Raw genomic sequence first — 22,713 nt, 5'->3', positions numbered from 1 at the left:
TTCAGCCATGCAGGCCACATTTATTTTCCTCCCATTTAAGACAAAACGTTTGTGTAATGGATTATTCTTCAATATATGGAAGGCCTTTTTTTTACTGCATTATTATATTTTGAAAAATCTTTAAAGTACATAGAAAAGAAAAGGAAACATAGCTAAAGCTAGTTTATTCCAACACCATTAACTGTTTTTATACCTTCTGCCCTTACTAACCATCCTTCTTTCCATCATATTCAAACACTGCCTAACACCCTACTTTTTGTTCTTTAAACTTCTCTTCACACTTTTTAAAAGAATATAATCAATCAAGAGCCTTGATGGTACACTGGTCTAAGCACCCTGTTATTAACACAGCTGCCTGCAATTTACTGCTGGTTCGAATCTCTCCAAGGCTCAAGGTTGACTCAGCCTTCCATCCTTTCTAAGGTAGGTGAAATGAGGACCCAGTTTGTGGGGGCAATAAGCTGACTTTGTATAAATATACAAAAGTATGAAGGCTATTGCTTAACGCATTGTAAGCCGCCCTGAGTCTCCGGAGAAGGGCGGCATATAAATCAAATTTTTTTAAAAAAATCAATCTATTACAATTTTATGCAAAGATTCTTCCTCAAGAATCATTTACTTTTGTTTGTTTTACCAGTATACTTCATTCTTTCTACACGATAAAATGAAGTATTACTTTTGCATTGGTCACTCACTTTTCAGTCTACATTTCTTCACCATTTGTATTTTATTATTTTACTACACACTTTTTAGGTACCTCATTCCAACTACCTTCAGCTTATTTTTATATTTTCCATGAAATATTGAGTTCTCACTTCCATGTATCAAAGTAGGCAGAAGCATTCTCTAGTGCAGTGATGGTTAACCTTTTCGGCACTGAGTGCCAAAACTGGAGCACATGTGTACGTGCCGAAATCTGGAACCCAATTCTGGTGCGCATGTGCATGGCGGCCAACTGCTCTTCTGGGTTCTGTTGCCACCGGCCAGCTGCTTCTTTTTGAGTTCCGGTGTGTGCATGCGCGCTGAAACCCGGAAGAGAGCAGCTTACTGGTGCACATGTGCCATGCGTGCCACAGGTTCGCCATCACACCATATTTATTTCTTTTAACAAAGATTCCTTTCAACACTTTCTACCTACCTTTGCAAATCTTAAAATTTGTCCATCCTTTAGCAGACATTCTACCATTCTGCATTCCTTTTCATGCTCTGGGGCTTTTTCCCCTCTCCATTTTCCTGTCAAATACAATTCCTGAATTTATCCAGTGAGTCCTTCTCATTAGGTAGCCAAAGTATTAGAGTTTCATCTTCAGGATCCGGCCTTCTAAAGAGCAGTCAGGGTTGATCTCCTGTAGGACTGACTGGTTTGATTTCCTTGCAGTCCAGGAGACTCTCAGGAGTCCTATCCAGCACCATAGTTCAAAGGCCTCAATTCTTTGGCGCTTGGCCTTTCTTATGGTCCAACTTTCACAGCCATACATTGCAACTGGGAAAACCATAGTCTTGACTATACACACTTTTGTTGTCAGGGTGATGTCTCTGCTTTTTAGTATGCTGTCTAGATTTGCCATAGTTTTTCTCCATAGTGTGGTAATGGGAGGTGCCAGGCTGGGTTATTCTAGGCTTAGCTCTATGGACTGAGTTGAATCTTTTGAGGTTCCACCTCCCTGGTGACATACCTCAGCTTTTCAACTCAGTCTCAGTTTATGGACGCCTTTTTCCTTTGCTCCATAACTTTTGAGCTGAGCTTTGAATTTATTCCCTGGACTTTTTTTTTTTTCCCTTTTCTTTTGTCTTTATTTTTCTTTCCTGTCCTGCTGTTCAGCTAGGGAGGGCTCTCCGTGGCTACGGATTTGAGCTGGTGGGTGGCCCTCTTTGGCGCCTCCCACCCTCCCCATCCCCCTTCTTGCCTTACTGGGTGTTTTGGGGTGCTGCTTTGCGGGGATTTCCTGTTTGTTGCGGCTGGGCTCCGCTGCCTCGGAGCACCTGGACTGAAGCCACAGGAGCCGCGCCAGCCTCCTTGAGCCTTGGTGCGGTCTTCCTTGCTCCAATGTGGATTGGCGCCAGTCAGCTATAGAGCGGGCTTACTCTCTTGCCACTGACTTTTTCCTGAGCATCCACGGTATCGCCAGCCTCCTGCAGCCTGGGTGAGGGCTGAATTTGCCTGAAACTTGAAGCGCTGCGACGTGGAGGCTACGAGTGGCAGAGCCAGTCCGCCCTGGTCTTCCTGGTCTAGCATGGTTATTTTCGACTTGTTTTAGTCCCGGCGGCCTTGTTTCCCACACTTTCTCTGCAGGGCTTGCAGAGGGCAGCTTTGCTCCCCTGGCAATGCTGATTGGCCACAAGACTGATGGAGCTCTCCACAGCTGCGGATAGGAGCCCTGGATATTTGCCAGCTGTTAATTTGTATTGCCTGTGGGCTCGCTTTGCGGCCTAACCTGGCAGGACCGACGGGCCTGATCCTGAGGGCTGGTGCCACCTTCTAATGGTTGATAGCAGCCATTTTGTGTTCCAGGAGGCCATTTTGTCACTGCCATCCTGTTGTCAGAGTCAGGCCATTATTATCTTTCCTGACCATTTTAAGGTGCTGTGATCCTTGTTTCCATAGGGAAGCTAGACAGGCTTGGCAAGGCCCTTATCTTTTTTCTGGACTGCCTTCCTTTAGGCTTGTGGGCCTAGTTACTGCTGAATATGGAGGACAACCTCCATAGGTGGAGGCCCTATGCCAATGGGCAGAGACTCATCTTTTGTCCCTGCAGATCATATCACTGGGATGGCCAGTGTCCGAGTTGATTGGCTGAGTCAAGCCACCGTGGATCCATCGGAGTGGAGACTCCATCCCAGCCTGTTTGCAGAACTCGCCGACTGGTTCAGCCGTCCTGTGGTCGATCCCTTTGCCTCTTCAACGAACACTCACCTCCCCCGATTCCTGTCCCGGTTCCCTGCTCCAGGTACAGAGGGGGTGGATGCTCTGAGGACCCCTTAGCCCAAGGGATTATTACAGTGGTGAAATCTAAAATTTGTTACTACCGGTTCTGTGGGCGTGGTTTGGTGGGGGTGGTGGTAATGTGACTGGGTGGGCATGGCCAATTTTTTTTTACTTTTAAAACCATTTTTTACATGTAAAACCATGTAAAAAAATGCATTCAAAAGGCTCTGACGATCCCAGCTGAGTTGCCTGATCGTCAGAGGGTTTTTTTTAAAAAAAGTTTTTTTCTTTTAAATGGTGCTGACGATCCAAGCTGAGTTGCCCGGTTCTCTGAACTGCCCGCCACCATTGCTACTTACTCGCCCGAGCCAGTCCGAACCGGGAGCATTTCACCCCTGGACTCTTATATGCCTTTCCTCCCCTGCCCCTGATACAAGCTGTCATCCAGAAGGTGGTGTTGGAGAGGGCAGAGGTACTGTTAGTGGCCCCACATTGGCCCAGGAGGCCGTGGTTCACCAACCTGGTCGGCCTGTCAGTCGCCGATCCCTGGAGAACTCCCCTGGACAGAGTCCCCCAGGGGCCTGTGCAACATCCCGATCCCCAGCAGCTTCAGTTGGCCATCTGGCAGTTGAAAGGAGGCTCCTAAGACAGGAGAAGTTCTCTACCAGGGTCATCCGGATGATTCAAGAGGTCAAGGGGCCTTCAACCAGATGCATTTACGACGCCACCTGGACTACCTTTGCGGCTCGGTGTGCCCCAAGACATTTGGACCCTACTTCAGTCTCAGTGGCGGAAGTGCTGGAGTTTTTACAAGAGGGCCTGGAGTGGGGGCTTTTCCCTAATACTCTGCATAGGCAGGTTGCTGCACTGGGTTCTGTTTTGACTGGGGCTCCCTTGCCCACCATCCGAGGGTGCGGGCTTTTCTACATGGGGCGTCTAACTTCCGCCCCCCAACGATTCTCCATTATCTAACTTGGGACCTGAAAAATGTATTACAGGCACTGACTAGAACGCCCTTTGAATCTTTGAGGGAGGCCAGCCTTCGCCTCCTCTCGTGTAAGGTTGCTTCCCTTGTGGCCGTCATGTCTGCCCAACAGATATCGGAATTGGCGGCTTTATCGGTGAGGAAAGACCTGTGTGTTTTTCACTTCAACAGGATGGTCCTGCAGCTGGACCCTGCCTTTCTTTCAAAGGTCAACTCCTTGTTTCACCAAGCACAGGAGTTAGTCCTGCCGGATTTCTGTCCAAGGCCTCGGCACGCCTTGGAACAGATCTGGCATTCGTTGGATGTTAGGAGGGCCCTACGTATTTCAGGAAGACTGATTCCCTGTTCGTCTCCTTTCAGCTGTCGACTCTGGGCCACAGGATGACCCCTTCCACGATAGGGTGTTGGCTTAGAGCATGTATAGCACATGCTTACGAGCTTCAAGCTCTCCCGGTGCCTCAGAGGATAACAGCCCATTCTACCCACAGTGCAGCAACGACAGCGGCCTGGGCTACTCAGACCTCTGTTGATTTGTAGGGCAGCTACGTGGACATCTCCCTCCCCTTTTATTCACCACTACAGACTTGACTCCTATGCCTTGGCTGAGGCAGTATTTGGGCAGAGAGTCCTACAGCAGGTCAAGGAAGAGACAGGGGTGTCAGCCCAGGACAGTTCCCACCCGTAGTACTGGCAGGGCTTTGGTATTTCCCAGCCTGGCACCTCCCTTTACCACACTATGGAGAAGGGATGTTGGTCTTACTGTGATACGTCCTTTCTCATAGTGTGGAATGGGAGGTGCCAACCCCACCCTTTTTTCCGGTCTGGTCCGACTCCCATTGGGTGGGGAGTTTTTTTGTTTCTGTCTTTCTACAGGCTTCCCATTCGCTTCGTCTTTGTTGTTAAACTGAGAAACAACCAGGGAGTCACCAGGGAGGCGGAACCTCAAAAGATTCAACTCAGTCCATAGAGCTAGAGCCTAGAATAAGCCAGCCTGGCACCTCCCATTCCACACTACGAGAAAGGTCGTATCACGGTAAGACCAATGTCCCTTCTCCCCAAGAGCAAGCATCTTTTAATTTCTTGGCTGCAATCCCCTTCTGCAGTGATCTTGGAACCCAGGAAAATAAAATCTCTCATTACCTCCATTTCTTCCCCATCTATTTGTCAGGAATTAAGAGGGCTGGATGCCATGATCTTAGTTTTCTTAATGTTGAGTTTCAAGACAACTTTTGCACCCGCATCAAAGGCTCATTAGTTCCTCTTCACTTTCTGCCATTAAAGAAGTGGTATCTGCATATCTTTTTTTTTTTTTGGACAAGTTTTAATTGGTTTTTTCCCCCAATACACACCCACATATTTTTTGAAAGAGTAGTGACCATATCATATCATATATATAATTCATCATATCCAAATATATTTTACTTAGTTACAGTTTCTGCCAAAGTGTTCTTTTTCCATATTTGTTAATCAAATGTTAATTTTTCTATTCTTATTTTTCTAAACAGTATCTTCTTTCAACCTCAAATTCTATTTTTTCTATTCTTAATCATATGCATTCTCTTTAATTTTATTTTTTATTAATTCAGTCTTTATCTTAATATATTTAAACATGTTCGGGGAAGCCTTTCTTCCATTTTATCTTTTTTGTTTTAAAGCAATCTTTCTCCCTTCCTCTTCCTCTCCCTCCCTTCTTTTATTCTTCCTACCTTCTTCTTCCCTCCTCTCCTATTCCTTCTCTACTTCCCTTTCCTTTCTCCCCCTCCTCCTGTTCTCCCCACTATCTAACGTTCCCTCCTACTCTTATTCCCCTTTCCTTTCTTCTCTCCTCTTCCCTTTCTTCTGTTCCTCTCTCTCCTTCTCCCTTCCTTGAGTCTCCCTACTCCTTCTTCTATTTCTCTTTATTGCTGTATTCATTTTCAATTCAGTGCTTTTTTTCTATGGTGTCCAGGCATCCCTGTTTTTCTCTCCCTTTATTGCATATATTCCTCAAAATTCCCATCATATTTAAAAAATTTTAACATTATGTTTCAACTTGTTTCATTTTTACCTTAAAATCTTTCAACTTAATTAACTTTCCATCTTATTTCCATTTCAATAGTTATTTTTCTCTTTTCCAAATATTTCAATTACTTCCTGATATTTTAACATATAGACCATTTCTATATCTGCTGGTCTACTTACAACAATTTCTTACATCATTTATTTAGCATTTCAATTTCATTTCTTACCTCAATTTCCTTTGTTTTTTCATTCTTTAGTACACATTTCTTTACTTTCATTACAATTTTATGTCTTAATTTTAATTAAGTATTTTCTTTTACAGTAATCTATATATTTATTCCAGTTTGTTTCTTACATGCTACTTCTATTACTGCATTCCCTTAAATCAACGTATCACTGCTTTAATTCCTTTTTACTACATTTTTTTCTTTCCCCTTTTAACCATTTTCTTTTACGGTCTCCTGAATTCCACTTCTTGATATTTTCTCCCTTTTCTCCCATTCACTTATTCTTTCTTCCTCTTCCTCTTTGTGTTTATTATATCCTCCTTCCTGCATCTTTTCTCTAATTTTTAACTTGATTACCCTTTTAGTTCTCCCCCTTTCTCTTTTCCCATTTCCTTTTCTTCTTTTTTGAGAGATATTCCCCTCTATTTTTATTTTATCACTGTTAATCTCAGTATGATCATCTATATTTTTTCCTTCAATTATTTTCTTTCCCACATTATATTCTTGCTTCTCATCTATCTTTTCTCTTTCTTTCTTTTTGTATTCTATCCAATCTTCCGCTTTTTTGTTTCCCTTAAACGCTTCTCGCACCTTTTGCAACATCTCCCTCAACTCCTCGTACTCATGTTCCCAATTGTCCATATATTTAGTTTAAGAAGAAATAACTTTTAAATTTATTTTTATTTTCACGTATATATAGTTCGAATTCAAGTCCATTTAACGTCTTTTTTGTTTTCTTTCTTCTTTCCAAATAGTATCCAATTCAAATAGTCCTTTTAAGCCTCCCCAGTTCAAGGTTTTATTATTTCAAGTTCTTTTTGTAATCTTACTGCAGCTGTTTAAACAAATACTCCCCATACAGCTTCTCACGTTGATATAAGTGCAATATTTCTTTTCCATCAGCAAATGGCTCTCTCCAATCCACAAATCCCCAGGCAAAAGTATCAATTGTAAATCCACAAAAGTAGTGCTTTCTGTTCTTCAATTAGTTCCTTTTGTTGTTAAATAAATACTTTCTCTCAATTTCCTTTTCTTTATTTTTATTCTTAATTTCTTCCAAGTCCAATTTAAATCCAGGTGGTTAGTTCTCCTTTTAGGGCTTTCGTTTTTAAAGTTCCTCTTTTTTTTTCTCCTTCGCTTTAAATTCCCGGATGCCAATTAGCCTCTTATTTCAGGTTGGGACCTCTTTTAAAGTTTTTTAAAAAATTTTCTTCATACCCATGAGTTGGCCAATCACTCATTTGGTAACAATACTCTGTTTCATCATCACTCCTCATTCTTTCTCCCTTGCGTGTGGCCGCCTGGCTTTTGACAGCTTCTAAAGACTGTCTTCTTTTGCTGCTGGGTCGGAAGCTGATGCAGACAACCTCCCTGTTCATGCCTGCCTGTGCTTCCGTTCTTCACTGTCCCTACAGGACAGCTATGATCCCTGGGGATCTCCTAAAGCAGCTGAGATATCAGCATTTTCCAGAAGCCCTGGAATTTGCTGTACCACCACTGGCACTTGCCACACCCCTCTCGTATTTGCATATCTGAGGTTGTTGATATTTCTCCTGGCAATCGTAATTTCAACTTTTGATTCATCTAGCCCCACCTTTCTCATGATGTGCTCTGCATATAAGTTAAATAGGCAGGGCGATAGTATATAGCCTTGCCGGACTCCTTTCCCAATTTTGAACCATCAGTGGTTCCGTGTCCAGTTCTCACTGTTGTTTCTTGACCTGCATATAGTTTTCTCAGGAGATAAATAAGATCGTCTGGTACTCCCACCTTTTTAAGAACTTGCCATAATCAAACGCTTTCACATAGTCAATGAAGCAGAAGTAGATATTTTTCTGAAACTCCCTAGCTTTCTCCATGATCCAGTGTATGTTTGCAATTTGATCTCTAGTTCCTCTGCCTCTTGGAAATCCTGTCTGTACTTCTGTAGTTCTCGGACCACATACTGCTGGAGGCTAGCTTGTAAGATTTTAGACATAACTTTACTAGCATGTGAAATGAGTGCAACGGTGCGATAGTTTGAGCATTCTTTGGCATTGCCTTTCTTTGGAATTGGAATGTAAACTGACATTTTCCAATCTTGAGGCCACTGTTGAGTTTTCCAAATTTGCTGGCAAATCAAGTGTAGCACCTTTACTGCATCGTCTTTTAAGATTTTGAATAGCTCATCTGGAATACTGTCACTTCTACTAGCTTTGTTCAGATTTTCTAAGGCCCATTTGACTTCACATTCTAGGACAGTGATGGAAAACCTTTTCGGCACCGAGTGTCGAAAAGGAAGCATTTTGCACATGCACTCTTATCACAACGGCGATCAGGAAGAGTAGCTACCCAGGGGGCATGCGTGTGCCAGATAAGGTACTTACAGCGCGCGCTGGCCAGCAAGTCTTCTGGTTAATGCCACTCATGCATACATGCTGATCAGCTGGCCGGTGTGCATTCTCCCGCTGGAAAACGGAAGACCAGCTCTTCCGGTTTCTAGCACTGCTGCACGCACAAAGGCAGCAGAAACTTGGAAGAGGAATGGGCGATGCCGCGCATGCTAGGTGACATGGCTTTGTGTGGCACTTCAGGCACGTGTGCCATAGGTTCGCCAACACAGTCCTAGGATGTCTGGCTCGAGGTCAGTGACTACCCCATCGTGGTTATCAGAAATGTTAAGCTCATTCTTGTATAGTTCTTGTGTGTAATTTTGCCACCTCTTCTTAATCCTTTATCATGCCCATCTTTGCATGAAACGTTCCCTTCATATCTCCAATTTTCTTGAAGAGATCTCTGTTCCTCCCTATTCTATTGTTTTCTTCTATTTCTTTGCACTGTTCATTTAAGAAGGCATTGGTATCTCTTCTAGCTATTCTCTAGAATTCTGCGTTCAGTTGGGTGTATCTTTTTCTTTCTGCCTTGCCTTTCGCTTCCTTTCTTTCCTTAGCTACCGTTAGGGTTAGGGAGACAGAACTGGAAATCAGGTAAGATGGCAAGAGGAGCCCCATCTTGCCCCTAAATAATTACACCTTCCCGAAAATAAGGCCAAGCATTTATTTCAGGGTTCAAAAAAATATAAGACAGGGTCTTATTTTTGCAGAAACATGATATCTGCAAAGCTTCCTCAGACAGCCATTTTGCTTTTTTGCATTTCTTTTTCTTTGGGATGGTTTTAGTTGCTATCTCTTGTACAATATTACAAACCTCTGTCCATAGTTCTTCAGGCACTCTGTCTATCAGATCTAATTCCTTAAATCTATTTGTCACCTCTACTGTATATTCATCAGGGATATGATTTAGTTCATACTTGAGTGGCCTAGTGCTTTTCCCTACTTTCTTCAATTTAAGCCTAAATTTTGCCATGAGAAGCTGATGATCTGAGCCACAGTCAGCTCCTGGTCTTGTTTTTACTGACTGTATAGAGCTTCTCCATCTTTGGCTGCAGAGTATATAGTCAAGGACATCATTTTTTGTTAATTCTATAAGGTGCTGTAGAGCTTCATAGAACCAGTCAATTTTATCCTCTTCAGCACTCATGGTTGGGGCATAGACTTGGACTACTGAGATATTGAATGGTTTGCCTTGGGTTCAAACTGAGATCATTCTGTCATTTTGGGGATTGTATCCCAGTATTGCTTTTCCTACTCTTGACTGTGGTGGCTATTCCATTTCTTCTGAGGAATTCTTGCCCACAGTAGTATACCTGATGTTCATCTGAATTAAATCCTCCCTTTCCTGTCCATTTTAGTTTGCTGATTCCTAAGATGTCGATGTTCAGTCTTGTCATCTCTTGTTTGACCACGTCCAGCTTACCTTGATTCATGGATCTTACATTCCAGGTTCCTATGGAGAAAAGATCTTTGCAGCATCGGACTTTCCTTTCACCACCAGATGCATCCACAACTGAGTGTCCTTTCGGCTTTGGCTCAGTTGCTTCACTCTTTCTGGCACTACTAGTACTAGTCCTCTGCTCTTCCCCAGTAGCATATTGGACACCTTCCGACCTGAGGGGCTCATCTTCCAGTGTCATATCTTTTTTCCTTTTGGTACTGTCCATGGGGTTTTTATGGCAAAGATACTGGAATGGGTTGCCATTTCCTTCTCCAGTGGATCATGTTTTGTCAGAACTCTCTGCTATGACCTGTCCATCTTGGATGGCCCTGCACGGCATAGCTCATACGTTCATTGAGCTATGCAAGCCCCTTCTCCATGACAAGGTAATAATCCATGAGGTGGTATTTCCACTGTATATCACTCTTATTACAATCTTCTATCCTTCAATTATTTATTTGCACAAAATATAGCCTCTTCACACATTCCCTTTTTAAAAGCAACAATTTAAAATTCCTTCTTGCATTCATTAAATGTAAAGATTTCCCTCGCACATATGTGCTAGTCGTTCCCGACTCTTGCGGGCGGTGCTCATCTACATTTCAAAGCCGAAGAGCCAGCGCTGTCCGAAGACGTCTCCGTGGTCATGTGGCCGGCATGACTAAATGCCAAATGCACACGGAACGCTGTTACCTTCCCATCAAAGGAGGTATTTTTCTACTTGCATTTTTACATGCTTTCGAACTGCTAATTTGGCAGAAGCTGGGATAAGTAACAGGAGCTCACCCCATTACGCGGCATTAAGGATTCGAACCTCTGAACTGCCGACCTTTTGATCAACCAGCTCAGCGTCTTAGCCACTGAGTTACCACATCCCTTGCATTCATTACTCAATAGTTAAACAGTAAAAAGTTTCCAGGATAAAGCTATACTGTACTTCCAAAATTTTACTCCCTGTCATCTTTTGTCTCAAATACCATTGGAGATTTACTGCAGTGTCTTTCTAGCATTGTGTATATACTCCTTTATTTTTTCAGACTTGAGCAGTGTGATGACCTAGAGGAGAAGACACTCACCTCCTACTTGGAAGGTTGAGAGTTCAATCCTAGGCAGAAGCAGATGTTTCTTTATCAGGACACAAAGAGAAAATATCTGCTGTGAACTCCTCATAGGAGTCAGAAAGGGCATCAAGCCAGTAAACACTTAGCTCTATTTAGATGCTCCAACTCCACTCTGAATAAAGGGATTAAAGAGTTGTAAAACAATTTTCTCAGACTTTTAAATATTTCATCTGATTCCTTAATGTGGGTACTTTAAAAGTTATTTTAAAAGTATATGTGTACTTTTAATTTTATTGTAATTTATAATATTTTATTGCAGGCATTTATAATGTAATCAGAAGCCTATTTCAACAATACTGTTCCTTTGTGTCAAAAATTGCAATGTGGTTGGGTGCTTTAATTGCTAAAGCTAAATATATTTGGCTGAAATGTTTAAATAACAAAATGTATTGCAGGAAATGGTTTAGTGCAAACATATCTGTTATCTATATTAAAAAGACACAGGGTTCACTTTAAACAGAAAATGAAACATTCACTTGAAGTTACACTTTCTCAGATAGTTGTTAATTATTGTTCAATAACTTTATTAGTTTCTTTACAAAATAAAAAAATACAAATTTAAAGAAAAAGTAAAAGAAAAGTGATAAATACACAGAAAAATGAAAGACAAATAAAGAGAGACATTTTAAAATTCTAAGGTTACATCCCGGCTCCCTTTTTTTTATATTTTACCTTTTCTTATTGTCAAACCTATAAGTCACAAGTTCTTTTTTTTTCTGCACAAAATCCATAAAGGTTTTTTAGTCACTAACAAATGTATTTATTATCTTTTCTCTAATCAAAACAGTCAATTTTGCTACCTTTGCAAATTCTGTTATCTTCACAAATCATTCGTCCATTGTGGGTATTTAAGTCTTTCCACCTTTCTGCACATGATCAGTTTGCTGCATGTATAAAAAATCCATCCCTAAGTGTTTTGTAGTTATCTGTCTTAGTAACAAAAAAAGAAATTCTGGTTTCAGAGTTAATCTTTAACTTTCTTTCTATAACCCAAAATTTTTTAGTCTTTTCAACAATTCCACCAGACATGTTAAAAAATGATGTTTTTCACATTTCCAACTTAGATTTGAAATATATTTATACTTTCTGGAAAGTTTTATTGTGTCTGTCCAAAGGTACATTATTTTGTAAAAATGCACTTTTAAGTTATAGTGTACATTTCAATCTTTTCAGCTATTGATCCATCTGTATATTGTCACTAATTCTTAGCCCTCGTTATTATACTCTTCTTATTCTTTTTCTAATTCTCTGAAATATTTTTCAAATAATTTGTCTAGTGGCAAGCATGTTATAAAACAGATCATTGAACAGATTTTTAAATGCAAAGAAAGTTGGCATGTGTCAGTATCATTAAAATAAAGATTAATTAATTCTTTGTACTAGAAACCTCCCTTTAACTTTGTGATTTTTCAGACTTCATGATATCAATCCAGAGAGGCATTATTAACAACATCTGTCATAAAACTCAGTGCAGAAAATGCTCAGAGTCATTTTAGGACACCTGCGCAATTCATAAAAAACAGTAACATAAAGCCTTAATATTACAGTTGTGCAAATTATTGAAAGACATACTTTATAAAGAATGTTAATGCAAATGAAGTCTTCTCTTCAAAACATTAAAACAATCATGTCCTTCAGAAGGATAGTACAGTTCCTGTTTCTAATTGTATGCATTGTGTACACAAAAGCAACTTCTGCTGCAATTTTTTTTTTTTAATTTGATTTATATGCCGCCCTTCTCCGAAGACTCAGGGCGGCTTACAACGCGTTAAGCAATAGCCTTCATTCTTTTGTATATTTTATACAAAGTCAGCTTATTGCCCCCACAAACTGGGTCCTCATTTCACCTACCTTAGAAAGGATGGAAGGCTGAGTCAACCTTGAGCCTTGGAGAGATTCGAACCAGCAGAAATTGCAGGCAGCTGTATTAATAACAGGGTGCACTAAACCACTGTACTATCAAGGCTCACAATTGCTAGTGAAACAGCTAGTTACACACAAGATTTGTCACAAATTCATCTTTGAAGAATTAAGGCATCTACATTCCTCATTAGATTACACAGCTTTTTAGAAAGAAAGATATGTGAGCCTAATGAAGAATGCAGATACCTTAATTCTTCAAAGACGAATTTGTAACATCTTTTTTGAGCATTTTACATGGATATAATAAATATACTTGATAATAAATAAATAAATGATAATATTTATTTTAATTAATAATAATACTCCAGAGCTTTACTGGTTGTTATTTGGTCAATTAAACAAACAATGGTGAATATAGCATTTTAAAAATGTGTGACATTGATCTATGTATAGAAGGTACAGAAAATCTTAAATTTGTGATTCAAAGAATATAGTTATGCTGATTTAACATTGTTTTCACAAGTGATTATGATAACTTATTTCCATATTAAATAGATTCCATACAATCTGTATTTTCAAAAGCAGTTTTCCTTCATGTCACCTGGTTGGGCCCGGAGGGTGGCGTCCCTCTGACTGAAATGTGCCCACCAGGCTTCAGAGCATTCCATCAGCCGAGGGCCCAGGGGAGGGGCGGGGGGGTGGCGGTTATTATTAACGAGGATCTGGGTCCGAGGGAGACCACTGTGCCTCAGATAGCCGGATGTGAGTCCCTCCTTGTGAGGTAGGGCCGTGGGGTTCAGATGGGCTTGTTGCTTACGTACCTGGCTCCCTGCCGCGTGGCAACAGCCCTACCTGAGTTACTCGATGTGATAGCCACGGTGGCAGTAGATACACCCAGGCTTTTAGTCATGGGTGATTTCAACTTGCCATCCGTTGGTGAAACGTCTGAGGTGGCTCGGGAGTTCATGGCTTCCATGACGGCCATGGACCTGACCCAGTTAGTTCATGGCCCTACTCACAGGGGAGGTCACACTCTGGACTTGATTTTTGTCTCTGGCCAGTGGTTGAGTGGTCTTGCTATGGACATAGACATGGAACCCTTGTCATGGACTGACCACTCACTCCTTCGCCTAGATCTTCGAACCGCAACCCCTCGCCGCAGGGAGGCGGATCCAATTAGATGGATCCGCCCCAGGCGCCTGATGGATCCTGATAGGTTCCAGACAGAGCTTGGGCCATTTCCTGAGGATCTAGCACATGACTCGGCTGAGGACCTGGTAGCCGCCTGGATCGGGCGGCTGGTGGGGCCCTGGACCGAGTTGTGCCTTTGCGGCCTCTGACCCGGTGCCGATCCCCTGAAGCTCCTTGGTTTACTGAGGAGCTGAGGGAAATGAAGCGCCGGAAAAGACGCCTGGAGAGCGGTTGGAGGGCCAGTCTCGCTGAATCTGATTGAACACTGGTAAGGTCGCATATTAAGGCCTACCTAGTGGCGATAAAGACGGCAAAGTCTAACTACTTTTCCGCCTCTATTGCGTCATCAGGGAATCATCCGGCCGCCCTGTTTAGGGTGACCCGCTCCCTGCTCCATCCAGGAGTGCGGGAGGATCCCTTAGAAGGCAGGGAGGAGGATTTCGGACAATACCTGTATGACAAAATCACTCAGATCCGGGGGGATTTGGACTCTGACTGGGTAGATCAGGGCAGGGTGACGAGGAACAGTCTTGAGAATGTTATCTGGGAGGAGTTTGATGCTGTGACTCCCGATGATGTGGACAGGATTTTGGGGAGACTTAGTGCGGCCACATGTTTACTGGACCCGTGTCCCTCCTGGTTGGTACTGGCTTCCCGGGAGGTTACACGAGGCTGGCTCCAGGGCGTTATTAATGCTTCATTGAGTGAGGGTCACTTCCCCGCTGCCCTGAAAGAGGCGGTGGTGAGGCCTCTCCTCAAGAAACTGTCCCTGGATCCGGCAGTATTGGCTAATTATCATCCTGTCTCCAACCTTTCGCTTTATTGCGAAGGTTGTTGAGAGTGTGGTCGCGCGACAGTTTCCACAATTTCTGGAGGAAACATCTTATCTAGATCCGTTCCAGTCAGGTTTCAGGTCTGGGCACAGCACGGAAACGGCATTGGTCGCGTTGGTTGATGATTTCTGGAGGGCTCGGGACAGGGGTTGTTCTGTTCTGGTCCTGTTAGATCTCTCAGCGGCTTTTGATACCATCGACCATGGTATCATGCTGCACCGGCTGGAAGAGTTGGGGGTGGGAGGCTCTGTGTTGCGGTGGTTCTCCTCCTTTCTCTCCGACCGGTCGCAGTTTGTGTTGGCAGGGGGGCAGAGGTCGACCTTGAGGCCTCTCATCTGTGGAGTGCCGCAGGGATCGGTCCTCTCGCCCCTTCTGTTCAACATTTATGTGAAGCCGCTGGGTGAGATCATCCGTGGCTTTGGGGTGAGATACCATCAGTACGCTGATGACACCCAGCTGTACATCTCCACCCCAGGCCACCCCAACGATGCCCTTGAAGTGATGTCCCAGTGCCTGGAGGCTGTGCGGATCTGGATGGGGAGGAACAAGCTTAAGCTCAATCCTTCCAAGACTGAATGGCTGTGGCTCCCGGCATCCCGATATAGTCAGTTGACTCCATCACTGACTATTGGAGGCGAGTCTTTGGCCCCCACTGAAAGGGCTCGCAATCTGGGAGTCCTCGTGGATAGGCAGCTGTCTTTGGAGGAACATCTGACGGCTGTTACCAGGGGGACCTTCTGTCAGGTTTGCCTGATTCGCCAGTTGCGGCCCTTTCTCGATCGGGATTCCTTGTGCACAGTCACTCATGCCCTCGTCACCTCTCGCCTTGACTACTGCAATGCTCTCTACATGGGGCTCCCCTTGAAGAGCACCCAGAGGCTCCAACTGGTCCAGAATGCAGCAGCACGGGTAGTGATGGGAGCAACATGGCGCTCCCATGTAACACCACTCCTGCGCGAGCTGCACTGGCTCCCGGTGGTCTTCCGGGTGCGCTTCAAGGTGTTGGTTATCACCTTTAAAGTGCTCCATGGCATAGGGCCTAGCTATCTGCGAGACCGCCTGCTGCTACCGATAACCTCCCATCGACCCGTGCGCTCCCACAGAGAGGGCCTCCTCGGGGTGCCATCAGCCAAACAATGTAGGCTGGTGACCCCCAGGGGGAGGGCCTTCTCTGTGGGGGCTCCTACCCTCTGGAATCAGTTGCCCCCTGAGATAAGGAGAATCCATGACCTCAATGCCTTCCGTCATTCCCTTAAAACCCATCTTTTCCAGCAAGCCGGGTTGGCTTAAGAAATTTTTAAATTCTTTTAATCAGTCTGTGATTTCTTAACTTTCGGGCCAAAATTTATATATATTTTTAACTGTTTTTTAATATTTGTATTCTATGTTTTTATCTTGGCTGTACACCGCCCTGAGTCCTCAGGGAGAAGGGCGGTATATAAATTGGAAATTAAATTATTAAATTAAATTAAATTAAATTAAATTAAATTAAATTAAATTAAATAATTAAATTAAATTAAATTAAATTAAATTAAATTAAATTAAATTAAATTAAATTAAATTAAATTAAATTATTAAATTAATTAAATTAAATTAATTAAATTAAATTTATTTGTTTATTTATTTATTTGTTTAAATTTCTATACCGCCCTTCTCCAATGTAGGACTCAGGGCGGTGAACAGCCAAAGTAAAAACAAGACATACATACAAAACATACAAAATCTAAAATCTGTTTAAAATAATTAAATAAATGTCTTGCTTTCTATTCTAATATCATTCTATATCATAATATCTTTCTTAAGCTCATCTGAGAATCTGGCCAGACATGTTTGTAAATAAATATGATTTAATTGTATAAAGTTGGATAGACTATATTATTTGAGACTGAAACTTTATTTTATTTGTAGAGAATATAGATGTTTGGGGTTGAAATTTTATGTATTTACAAAATTACAGATTTCATGTTCATAATTACCAAAGTAAGGTGACAAAATGGAGCAAGTTACTTGTCCCTGAGGCAGTCAGTTCTGAATTTATTTGTTTAATTGCCTCCTAATTGTCAGGGTGAGCCTAAGAACAATGTGAAATAGTCCAGCAAAAGTTCAGTTCTTTATTTATATCACACCAGATCTACAGAATCTTACCAGATGAAACCTATATTGCAGGTCTAACCTAACAAATATATCCTGGGAAATTATAGGAAGTATCTATTCTAAGTCTCTTCCTTTTCCCACAGAAAAGGAGCAAGAGATAGAGTTCTAGAATGCTCTATCTCTTGCTTCATTCGCCTTGAAATGTGCTCCCTTCTTCCTGGAAAAATGCTGCATTACATTTTGCATCCATCACATCATCTCTCCCTTCATAAACATATTCTATCACATCAATAAACAACACTTTTTAAATGTTTTAATTGGTTTGTTACTATTTTTAATTATGGGGCCAAATTTATATATATCTTTTAATGGTATTTTAATATTTGTACTCTTATGTTTTTATGTGGCTGTACACTTCCCCGAGTCCTTAGGGAGAAGGGTGGTATACAAATTCAAAAATAAAATAAAATAAAAATAAATAAATAAATAAATAAAAATATTGCATGTTTCAGCAATAGTGGCACAGGACCTTAATCCCCCCCTTCTGAAAGAATTTGCTTTTGAAGTCATCTAAAAATGGCAATAAGTTTGAAATGCACTGGTCTACCTGTTGGGTAAATCAAAATTGCCATAATTGCATAACACCTACAGGTAGGTGTTAGAATTTGGTTGCCAGTAGATTTTTAGGTATAACTTAAAACACTAGTTTTAAATAATGAAACCTTCATACTAGCTACTATATTCTCTACATGGGGCTCCCCTTGAGGAGCACCCGGAGGCTCCAACTGGCGCAGAGTGCGGCCGCGCGGGTGGTAATGGGAGCGACATGGCGTTCCCATGTAACACCACTCCTGCGCGAGCTGCACTGGCTCCCGGTGGTCTTCCGGGTGCGCTTCAAGGTTCTGGTTACCACCTTTAAAGCGCTCCATGGCTTAGGACCCGGGTACTTGCGGGACCGCCTACTACCACCAATAGCCTCCCACCGGCCGGTATGCTCCCATAGAGAGGGGCTCCTCCGGGTGCCGTCAGCCAAACAATGCCGACTGGCGGCCCCCAGGGGGAGAGCCTTCTCTGTGGGGGCACCTACTATCTGGAACGAGCTCCCCCCAGAGATACGGAGGATCCCGGATCTGTGCACCTTCCGCCACGCCTTAAAGACCTTACTATTTCACCAGGCCGGCCTGGCCTAATTTTCCCCCTCTTTTATAAAAGATTTTTTAAAATTTTAAATATCTTTTGTATTTTATATATTCAATTTTAAATTGGTTTTAAAAGTTTGGGGTTTTAAATTTGTCGGGGCCAAAATTATTTAATTTGATTTTATTCTATTTTTAAATTTTGTATTGTATGTGTTTTTATTGTTTGGCTGTGCACCGCCCTGAGTCCTTCGGGAGTAGGGCGGTATAGAAATCTAATAAAAATAAAAAATAAAATAAATAAATACTGTAGGTGCATATCTACCTAAACTATCTCCATATGAAATAACCCATCTAACCTTCCTCAAATTTTTTGATGATCCCCAGATCCGTGAAGTGAGTGGGCCCACAGATATTACTTTTCAGTTGCATCTATCATAGTTCAGAATGGCTCTTTCTCAAAATCAAGCTAGCATCTTCATTATTGGTATTCTGTTAACTAAAACATTCCACAGGGTATTAGAGAAATGTCATCCTTGTTTTAATTTGCAGTTACTTAATATTTGCACTTGGGACTTTTAAAAAATTGGCTTTTATTATTTGGCATATTTTATGTTTGTAGTGATTTAAATTATAGGTATTGGTATAAATTATGGTATAAAACCAAAAGTAAATAAAGAAAATATGCAGAAAATTACATGAGATTATAGCACTTCAGTTTATATATTCCTTTTACTATCTCTACATTTTATAACATGAAGTGCTGTAATCTCATGTAATATGAAATTTAACTAAATTTAGAAAACAAGTCATAACTGAGGTTTATAAACCCAAGTCATGATTGGTAACAAAAAGATATTGGGAAATTGAAAATATGATTTGGCCAATTATTTTTAAAAAAGAATATAAACATCCCTTTTATAAGCACAATGAGTTCTGCTTAGTTTCAAATTAGTATTTAACATTTATTAAATATTAAATTACTAAAGCAGAAATTATTGAAGCTAATATTTTTTTAATACTAAGGTTTTTTTGTTACAGGTTGTAGCATAAAATGAACATAATTAGGGAAAATAAAGACTTGGCCTGCTTTTATACAACAAAGCATTCATGGAGAGGAAGGTAAGTAATGTAGCTATGAGCTGAAATTTATATTTTGAATTGTCAGCACGTGTTGGGAAACATGCAACCTGGCAGGGAGGAGGGTTCAAAGGTAGAGCTAACCTGGAGTCATACACAACTACAGAAAGGCTAAGGCCGACCCCCCTCTCTCCTCCAAGTTCCTGGAAACCTTATCTACTTGTTCCCAGGAGTAGACTGCCAGACTGGACAGATTCCTGTATTATAGGCAAAACATAGTAAAGTAGTCAGCTTGAACTTTACACATATGGGTCTGGTTGTTCATTCCTGACAGCACATTAATGCATAAGAGCAAACAATCACTGGCTTATAGGAACTTTGAAACTTGTAAGTAATCCTAAATACATATATATTACACCCAAACAATGAAATCTAAGTTGGCCTGTAGGCTTGGCATGCTGGTTATTAACAATTGTTGGAAAAGTTAGGACAAGTAAAAAATACATTTGTAGCAGTAAAATATCCTGAAGTGGGTATGGAGCTGGAACATGCCACATTTCTGCATGCCCCTATTTTATTAGTGAGTTCTTGTATAAGTACATATGTACTTCATTTCAAGTGCATTCTTCTTCCCCTTCTTCCTTCCCCTGCCTCTCCCTTTTCCTCTCCGCCTCGTCATCCTCCTCTTCCACCTCCTTACAAGATCGCAAATATCCCCATGCACTAAAAAAACTTAGAATGTCTAATTATTAAGGCAAATATAAAGGAATTGCATTATATATATTGTATTTCTAGTCCACGTCTGCTTCAATACACAGCCTAAATTAAAATAAAAATATGTTTTAAATCTGTGTATGAAATGTTTACATTAACTGAATAATTATTGTTGAATTGTATTTATATTTTATTGCTGTAGTTTGTTTTTCAGTTTGAATGTTCCTATAACTGCCAAAAGTTTATTAGTTAAATCCAATTTATTTTTTCCTTCAATGACTCATCTCTTGATGTTCTGTTTCATTTTTTCCACATCATTATTGACTGTTTTTATGAGATATTCTTTTTCATATTAATCTATAAGTTTGTTTTATCCCTGATTGTTGAATAAAGTGCCCTGTTTTGGAAATAACATTACACTATAGGCAGATTCACATATTATCTTAAGTTAAAACAAATCATATTATATATACTATTATAGTATATACTTATTGTACAATAAATGTGATAATTTTAATATTGTATAATTTCTATATCATAATACATTTTTGCTCATTAGATTTTTAATCCACCTTTATTACTTTATAAGAAACTCAAGGCAATAAACACACATAATTCTCTTTCCTCCTCCTATTTTCCCCATAACAGCTCTGTGAGGTGAGCTGAGCTGAGATAGAATGAATGAATGGCCCAAATTCACCCAGCTGTCTTTCATGCCTAAGGCGGCACTAGAACTCATAGACTTGGTTTCTAGGCCAGCATTTAAACGCTATACCAAACTGGTTCTCATATATTATGGTTATTATAAGATTTATGAATCATAGCAGCATACTTTAATAGATATATAGAACATAAAAATATAATTTGTACACCTTTACAGTATATAGTCTAGCAGTAAAGGTAATAATAAAGGTAACATTCTGTGTATTTTTATGTAAATCTAAATCCTTGTTTCTCCTGCTAATATAGGTATAAACGAGTCTTTTCAGTTGGAACTCATGCCATTACAACATACAATCCTAATACGTTAGAAATTACAAATCAGGTAATGAGAAATAATATATTCCCCAAAAATTAGTATTTATCTTCTGTGTGAAAGTGATTCTCTCAGAGAATGAAAAGAATATTGTCTCAGTTGCATGAATTAATAAAGGTAAAATGAATTCATGTTGCTTGATATATATTCAGAATAATTAACTTTAAAAAAATGTTCAGTTAGAAAAATAGCAGCATATATTTTATAACCATTTAGCTCATTTTTCTCTAAGCAGGAATACTGAATTATGGACTTGGATAACTATTTACTTAAAATGGATAAAAGATTGAGTTGGTTTTATGATATTAGATGATAATAGTTACTAGTTATTAAAGTGATACTTCATATTTATTAACTTTAATTTCTTAGTTTTCATCCTGCTTTGTGAGGTTTATTTGCAACCTTATAGATTATAAATTAGTATAATTTGTAATTTATTTTGTACATGATGGCTTAATATTTCCTTTGCAGAAGGTAGAGCTGGAAGATGCATAGTGGTGCTTAAAAGTTTGTGAATCCTTTTGAACGTCCAATATTTTTGCACAAATATAGCCTAAGAATCAGTTCTCCACACAAATCATAAAACTAGATAAAGGGACAATTAAACAAATAAGTGAAAAATATTATTCTTATTTATTGAGGAAAATGGTCCAAAACTACATACCTCAGGTGTGTAGCAAAAATATGTGAACATTTGCTTTAAATAATTTGTGCGTGCCTACCTTGGGCAGCAGTAATTGGAACTTCAGAGCCTAAAATGTAATGACTGTTGATCAGTCTTGTACATTGGTCTAGAGCAGGGGTGTCAAACTGGATATTTTCAAGGGCTGGGTCAGCATTATAGTTCTCGGGGGGGGGGCAGGGAGCAGGGTGGCGAGATGGGATGGATGCTCCCTGCAGCACCCTTCCGGCCAAAATGGGGCGCGGGGGGCGCATGTGGCCACACACAATCTCCTTTGCCCCATTTTCAGCCCCAACAGCCTCCAGTATTTTACTGGAGCTGGGGTTGCATGCCTTTTTTTTTTTTTTTTGCCCTCCATGGCTGCCTGCAGCACTCTGCTGGCCAAAAACAGGTCGTACGGAGGCTTGTTTTGGCCGGCAGATTTTGACACCCCTGCTCTATACTATTTCAAACAAATGTCTGTCCAATTTCTTGTTAAAAACCTCAAGTGAAGAAACGCCCACAACTTCTGACAGCAAGCTAAGTTAATTGTCCGCACTGTTAGGAAGTTTCTCATTAGTTCCAGGTTTCTTCTCTCCTTAATTATTTTACAACCATTATTTCTTGTCCTGCCATGGTAATACCACCACATATCACAGATAGGATAAGATTCTTATGCTGGAATGCTCTTCACCAAACATCATGCTTTCATTCAGGTCAAAAAGTTTTATTTTGGTCTCATCCAGTCACAGAACGTTCTTCACATAGCCTTCTGGCTTATCCCTGCAGTCTTTCACAAACTGTCAACAAGCAGCAATATTCTTTTTTGGAGAAGAATGGCTTTATCTTTGCAACCCTGCCATGCCTACCGCTTTTGTTCAATGTTTATCTGATGATGGTCTAAATGAACACTGGTATTGAGCAATGCAAGAGAGGCTTTTAGTTCCTTATTTGTTGCTCTGGGGTTTTCTGAAACCTAGAATATTACATGCCATGTTCTTTGAATGATCTGGGTTAGTTGACCACTCTTGG

General features: G+C 40.7%; 1 protein-coding gene across 6 annotated transcripts in view; it reads left to right on the top strand.

Annotated features, from left to right (window-relative positions):
* Positions 1 to 22,713, top strand: part of DNAJC13 (DnaJ heat shock protein family (Hsp40) member C13) — a 161,414-nt gene that overhangs the window by 2,765 nt on the left and 135,936 nt on the right. For all 6 annotated transcript variants that reach the window (XR_009620597.2, XM_060683675.2, XM_087892517.1 and 3 more), the window contains exons 2-3: positions 19,232 to 19,312; positions 20,954 to 21,029. Coding sequence is in view for 4 of the 6 variants with exons in the window: in XM_060683675.2 (XP_060539658.1) it covers positions 19,245 to 19,312; positions 20,954 to 21,029 (144 nt within the window). In the remaining 2 variants the exon portion in view is untranslated. The remainder of the gene's footprint in view (positions 1 to 19,231; positions 19,313 to 20,953; positions 21,030 to 22,713) is intronic.

This window comes from Pantherophis guttatus, chromosome 4 (assembly GCF_059756535.1).
Source record: "Pantherophis guttatus breed Tessera chromosome 4, ASM5975653v1, whole genome shotgun sequence".
In the NCBI taxonomy this organism is placed as follows: Eukaryota; Metazoa; Chordata; class Lepidosauria; order Squamata; family Colubridae; genus Pantherophis; species Pantherophis guttatus.
The sequence above is the reverse complement of the archived record's forward strand: the minus strand, read 5'-3'. Positions and strand labels throughout refer to the sequence as shown.